The 6,210-nt window shown below is 31.7% G+C and overlaps 1 protein-coding gene across 3 annotated transcripts; it reads right to left on the bottom strand.

The window, feature by feature from the left end:
• Positions 1–1,939: 1,939 nt before the first annotated feature.
• Positions 1,940–3,821, bottom strand: LOC111401117 (U-box domain-containing protein 26-like). Of its 3 annotated transcripts, none has more exons than XM_023028692.1 (2): positions 3,400–3,821; positions 1,940–3,300 (listed from the first exon to the last, which is right to left on the bottom strand). In XM_023028692.1, exons 1-2 carry the CDS (start codon positions 3,410–3,412, stop codon positions 2,102–2,104), a joined length of 1,212 nt encoding a protein of 403 aa, XP_022884460.1. In that variant the 5' UTR covers positions 3,413–3,821; the 3' UTR covers positions 1,940–2,101. The 3 variants fall into 3 exon arrangements, with proteins under 3 accessions (XP_022884460.1, XP_022884462.1, XP_022884461.1); XM_023028694.1 differs by having other exon boundaries at positions 1,940–3,252; XM_023028693.1 differs by having other exon boundaries at positions 1,940–3,821.
• Positions 3,822–6,210: the final 2,389 nt, after the last annotated feature.

Here is a 6,210-nt window from a genome sequence, read left to right as displayed (position 1 = left end):
TATATATATATATATATATATATATATATATATATTTTATTTATTTATTTTTTTGGAAAATTAAATGGGGTGAGTGGGTAGCCGTAACTTTGAAAGTCGAAACTCACCCGACATCCACAAGCCATTGTCTAATGGGCTGCAATCTAGAGTTGAATTCCTGCTGCATTTTAGAAGGTCTAATACGTATCTTACCATCTTATAGACCAAAAAACACGTGGACTCAATTCTCGTTTGAGCTGATGATTTATAAATATAATTTATGTGTGATTAGATAATCGATCATGACATCTAACTTGCCTTCAATTTATGAGCTATATACATAAGAGTGGAGTAATTAACACAAAACATTTCTACCTTTCAATGTTATTGTACAAAATGTTCCTACATTTTATTTTTTGACATTTTCAATAAAAAATTAAAAATAACAAATATACCCTCCTATTTAAATAAAACAAAAAAAAAAGAAAAGAAAAATTAGAAAGTAAATTGCATTTTTACTCCTATACTTTTAAAAAAAATTGCAAATGAGTCCAAATAAATTATTAAAAGGGTAATTAGCACAAAATATATATTTTCATATTATTGTGCAAAACGTCCATAACTTTCATTTTCTGACATTTTTACCTTTATTTTCATATTACATTGTGAAAATCATCATTTTTATCTATTTTCTCAAATAAAATAAAGAAAGTGATTTTATTTGAAATTACTTGTAGTTTTTTGATAAATTTGAGAGTACAGTTGTAATTTATTTTTTATTTTTGTTTTATTTGAATATGATGGCATATCGTCATTTTATATCTTTTAATTGATAAAGTTGATAAAAATGGTGATTTTCGCAATGAAATATGAAAATAAGGTTGAAAATGACAAAAAATAAAAGGTGTGGATGTTTTGAATAATAATGTTAAAAGGTAGGGACGTTTTGTGCTAATTACCCTTTTAATAATTTATTTGAAATATAATTGTAATTTGTTCTTTAATTTTTCTTTTCCTTTCTTTTTTGTTTTATTTAAATACGAGGATATATTTATTATTTTACATCTTTTTTTCATTGAGAAAAGAACTTTTTTCTGTAATGAAAGATGAAAATAAGGGTGAAAATATCAAAAAATAAAAGGTAAGAACGTTTTGCACAATAACATTGAAAGGTATGAACGTCTTGTGCTAATTACCTCATAAGATTGATACATCGAACAAGATAGAAAAATCTATTGTTATGTAGTTTGTGAGTATACCATCTAACCCAAGTCGATACTAGAAGCAAACATGCCTAGAGATGGCTTGTGCGGTTTGAACTATGGCACGAACAGCTCTTAAAAGCATCTGACTTATTTTACATTATAGTACAAAACAACAATATTTTATGTCGGATAAGTAATTACTATGTGGAAACTTCAACTTCAACATCACTCGTGCATGTTTTAATATCATTTTTATGCTCAGTTAAGCAATAGTTAATAGTTGGACGTTTTCAAGCTGTCACATCATCATCCCCATTTTCTTAACCTTCGGTTTGTACAATCTATTTGTCATTATACATTGTCCACCTTAATTTTTTAATAAACCAACCTTTTTTTTCTTCATTTGTGATGTTTTATTTGTTTTTACAGGGCGATGTTATCAATTGTAAACCAATCCCTTTGTTGGGTTTGGCCAGATGAATTGTTTAAGCAATAATGCTCCACTTTTTGTGGAAATTAATTATATATGGCAAACCTAATTCAACCTTCCAAACTAGTATATACCTTAAATTAAAGGAAAATGGTGGAACAATTGTCGCTATAACATTCGTTTTACAAGCTAAGACTTCGATATTAACGTGGACGGGAAAAAAAAGGGTTAAATATTTTACCGCAATTACTTGACTCCAAATTTATAAAATTGTAAATTCAAGTTCAACAGAACATTTTGATAAAAGGCCATCAATTCGAAGAACTAGCAAATGGTATACAAATATTATTCAAAAAAACACTTAGTACATGTTGTAGGGAAGTCGAAGTACACTAAAACATAGTCAAGATTCTAATTTATCTTTTTTCATTAATCATGTCAAGTATTATCTAATCTATTCGAGCTTTTCAAATACAACATTGACTTGTTACAAGGCATGTTTTGAGTCTTCATTCCACTTTGATCTAAGCAACTTTAGCAACATTCTTGCCTTAGTTTTAGCCCTCCCACTGCACTGGCTTTGAAGAAGCAACAGCAACTGAGTTAAAACCCCGCTAGAAATGGCTTCTTCTCTAGCAGTTTCCGAATCAAAACATATAATTAGTAACGAATTTATTGCACTCTCACTTCCTTCATGATCTGATACTCTGAAAACCAACTTGACTAATGCATTTACACCAGAGGGGTGATTGATAATCGCTTGTTTTGCGCACTCTAAGGTTAAAAGATTCTCGATTATGGACACTGCCATCGGCGCTGAGCTTCTTTCATGTTTTTTGGACTTCGAAATATGTTCAACGAGTTCTTCGACTGCACCTTCTTTTACTAGCTTTTCGCGATTGGATTCTATCAAAGATAAAGCTGATATGGCCTGGATCCCGGCTTCAGCAGCCTCGGAATTGTTATGAACAAGATGAATTATTTCTTGCAAAAGATTGGCTGATTTCCCAAGCTTAATGCAAAGTTCTTTTGTATCTAAACCTTTTGCAATTTCCTCAACCAAATGACACAAGCTTTTCTTAATAGCCATGTTGCCCTTTTCAAACAGCAAAACAAAATAAGCAAATTTAGACTCCTCTTTGAGCATGTTTAGAGACCCCAAGTCACTGAATGGCAACAACTTAAGAGCACAAATAAGTGCTTTTTCTACAAACCTCAAATTTTCTTGAAAATGTAAACCTTCTGAATTTCTGAAAACCGCTTCTAACAATAAACAGAAGAAGTCTAATTGTATCAAACAAGAGTTCTGCAGTGGTAGCTCATCCGCCAAAGCGTGGATGATCTCGAGTATTTCAAGCTTATTCTCCAATGCGGATTCATTCGACTCAAGATTGTGCTTGATTGCAGCAATCGAAATATCACAGTCGACTATTTTCAGGTAAACAGATTCAATTTGGGTACCCGAATTGAGCCATTGATCGATCAAATGTCGAAGAGTGTGATTTGGTATTATAGAAGGATCATGGAGTTTCTGCATTGTGACTGGACATGTCAAGTTCCCAACTGCTAGCCATTTTTCTATGCTGGACCGGTCATAGGTTTGGCCTGTGCATAGAGTGACTGGATCTCTGAACAAATCTAGACTTATGGGGCATATAAACAAAGGAGGGATAATCATTTCAGCACCTTTCATGAAAAATCAAGAAATCAATTTTTTTGGTAAAAAAAAAAAAAAATTTAAAAAAAGCAGAAAGAAGAACTTCTATATTAGAAGAGATTCTTGACCTTCCCTTTCCATGAGATTGGATCTAGCTGTAAGAAGAATGCTCGGTATAAATAACTCACTTCTTGGTCTCCAACCCGTCAAACCCCAGATCAGCGCAATTGGGATGTGTCTATTTATCTATCTCGAATCGAAAAAGAGCAAAGCTCCAAATAGGGAGAGATGGGTATAGGATAACAAGAATGTGTCCTGCAGTGCTTGGTGGGTGAAAGGTGGGGTGTTAGAGGGTGACTTAGCTTGTAAATTTGCTGTAGATATAGGACACAAACACATGGGAAAACAAAACGGAATGCTCAGTGCAAGAGCAATGGTGGGGTGAGTGAAATAGGGAATTAGAAGAGAATACCAATACTACAAACACAAGAAATAACCAGACATTGGGACCTTATCCCTTCCATTGTGGGTGGGGGAGATGGCAAAGGCATTTGCAAATATATAGAATAATTTAAATAAGGAACTACTTTTTGTTGGCCCATATTTCAATTATACTAGATAAGTACCAGTCAAACTGAACCACCGATGAAAACTAGATGAGATTGTACAGGAAGTTTGAATATACCAAATAACAGTGACAGGTTTGAATTGAAATAGAATGCAGCACCTTTAACAAATAGGAAACCCCAAGGCATTTAGAAGTGGAATCTCATCTCATCGGGTATATGTCAAGAAAATGCCAAAGTCTCACGTCATTGTAAAGAGAATGAGCTACTATGTCTAATTATTTAATATTTTGAAATAGAAAAGTGGTAAAGTTAAGATCCAAACTTAACGCAGAAAGAAATCCACAATTGTAGCTCAACAAAAGTGGTGGACACCGAGTTGGGTCACAACGGTTGAACTTTATTTTATTTTTTTGATTTGGTTTAAGGTGGTTGTGTTCTTGTAAAGTCAAAATAGCTTAAAACTTAGGACTTCATTGAGTGTGTGATCCTTCTTGATTTGAGAACGGTGGAGACTAGATTGAGGTTGAGATGATGGTGTGGTTCTTCTCTTGAGGAGAAATTGTTGAGAAAGTATAAACAACATCACATATATTAAACAAGAGATATATAATTGCGTTATGACTATAAGGAAATATTGGATTTACTCATCCCAAGAAGTTAACCTTCTTGAGATAGAACTACTATATAAACTCAATTTATCGAACGTGAATAGAATACGATCTAATATTATCTAAAGTATTTAAAAGGGAAATTTTTCATATCGGATCTAACTATTTAAATTAGAGATAAAAACAAGATTGTTATATTCGTCATTTTTATGTTTATCATTAGTTTAGGTGACAGTTGACCCTTAATTTATTGTTCAATGCATTAAATACATTTGAAGGTAATACATTTGAGTCTTGATGAAAAAGCAATTTCCAATAGCATATCCTGAATCCAAGATAATACCAAATTAAAGAATAACCAACTAAATGTATGAACATTGGGGATTCCTAATACTGAATAAAATTTCAACGAGAATGAGTTCTAATATTTTCCTAATACTCATTTCACTTCCCAAGTTTGACTATATGCATATATGTATTCTCTTAACTTTTGCAGGCACCCAATTGAAAATTATTCACAACAAAAGTTTCAAAATTTTTCGTCAAAGCTGCAGCCAGCTATTTGATTCCCTTGTTTCATGTGCACTTGGAATCCCAATTCAATGCATTAATAAAAGGGCCTTAAAGTAATTTCCAAATTCATGTTTAAGCAACGGGTATATTCACACTAAATATTTTATTATTTGCACCATATTTTATTTGTTATAATACTTATGTCTTTAACTTTGTTTCGTCATATTTTTATTATCAATCTTTCAATGAATAAATATCATCACTAAAATAATTTGTTCAATAAGTCCATTGAAGAGTATACAAAGATTTTTTTTCCCATCATAAGTGTAACAAAATACTTTTATCTCATTTCAAAATATACAAATAGAATATTTCAATAGAAGTCGTTTTCCACGAAAAAAAGTCAGGAATATAAGCATTACACTAAGTAATGATTTCGAATCTTAAGTGCAAATAAAATTTGTGGTGGGCATATAATTTACCCGTAAGCAATTAATGAAAGAATAAGAGATTTTATTTATTTAGTTTTGGTTGTGTAGGAGAATAAGGGATTATTAAGTTGAATGTTCAACTTTAAAACGAATTAGACCTCTTTTGGTAAAGTCGTCTAGAATGTTTGACTATTCTACTTCTTTATGATTAATTTAGAATAAGGTTAGTCTAGCCCCTAAGCAATTTGCATTTAAGATAATGAAATGCCTTGTTCGATTTGAAATCTTCTTTAGTTTCTGTTTGGTATAAATTAAAATTCAGATTTTATTCTAAATTAATGTCAACAATTAATTTTAACCTCACATTTTATGGGATCCACAACTTATCAACTAAACAGTTGTAGATATTATGATGCCAACGGCAACAATTTTTTCGATCATTGTTTGAGCGTCCATTACAAGTTTGAAGGAGCGTCTTAGTAAATTGATGACCTACGAGTAGGGACTTTTAGCATTAATTTCAATTTACATTTTATCGAGAATCACTTTCCATCTCGACCAATTCATCCAACTTTTTCGAAACATAAGGAGTAAAGATCTGATTTGAATCACAAGAAATTGATAGTTTGATTATTTGAAATATTAATTTTCGAAATTTTTGCTGAGAAAAATATTAAACGCCACATTTGCATGCCTAACATTAACAATTAAATTAATGGAAGTTTTGTGACCTCTCACTTGGGCCAAAGGAAAAAGACATGTTAGTCAAAAGTCACATGATTGCCATTAGGGTACCGCTATTTCCATCCACGTGTTTT

This window comes from Olea europaea, chromosome 10, assembly GCF_002742605.1.
Source record: "Olea europaea var. sylvestris chromosome 10, O_europaea_v1, whole genome shotgun sequence".
Taxonomy (NCBI): Eukaryota; Viridiplantae; Streptophyta; class Magnoliopsida; order Lamiales; family Oleaceae; genus Olea; species Olea europaea.
Note: the sequence above shows the minus strand (reverse complement) of the source record. Positions and strands in the feature narration are given on the sequence as shown.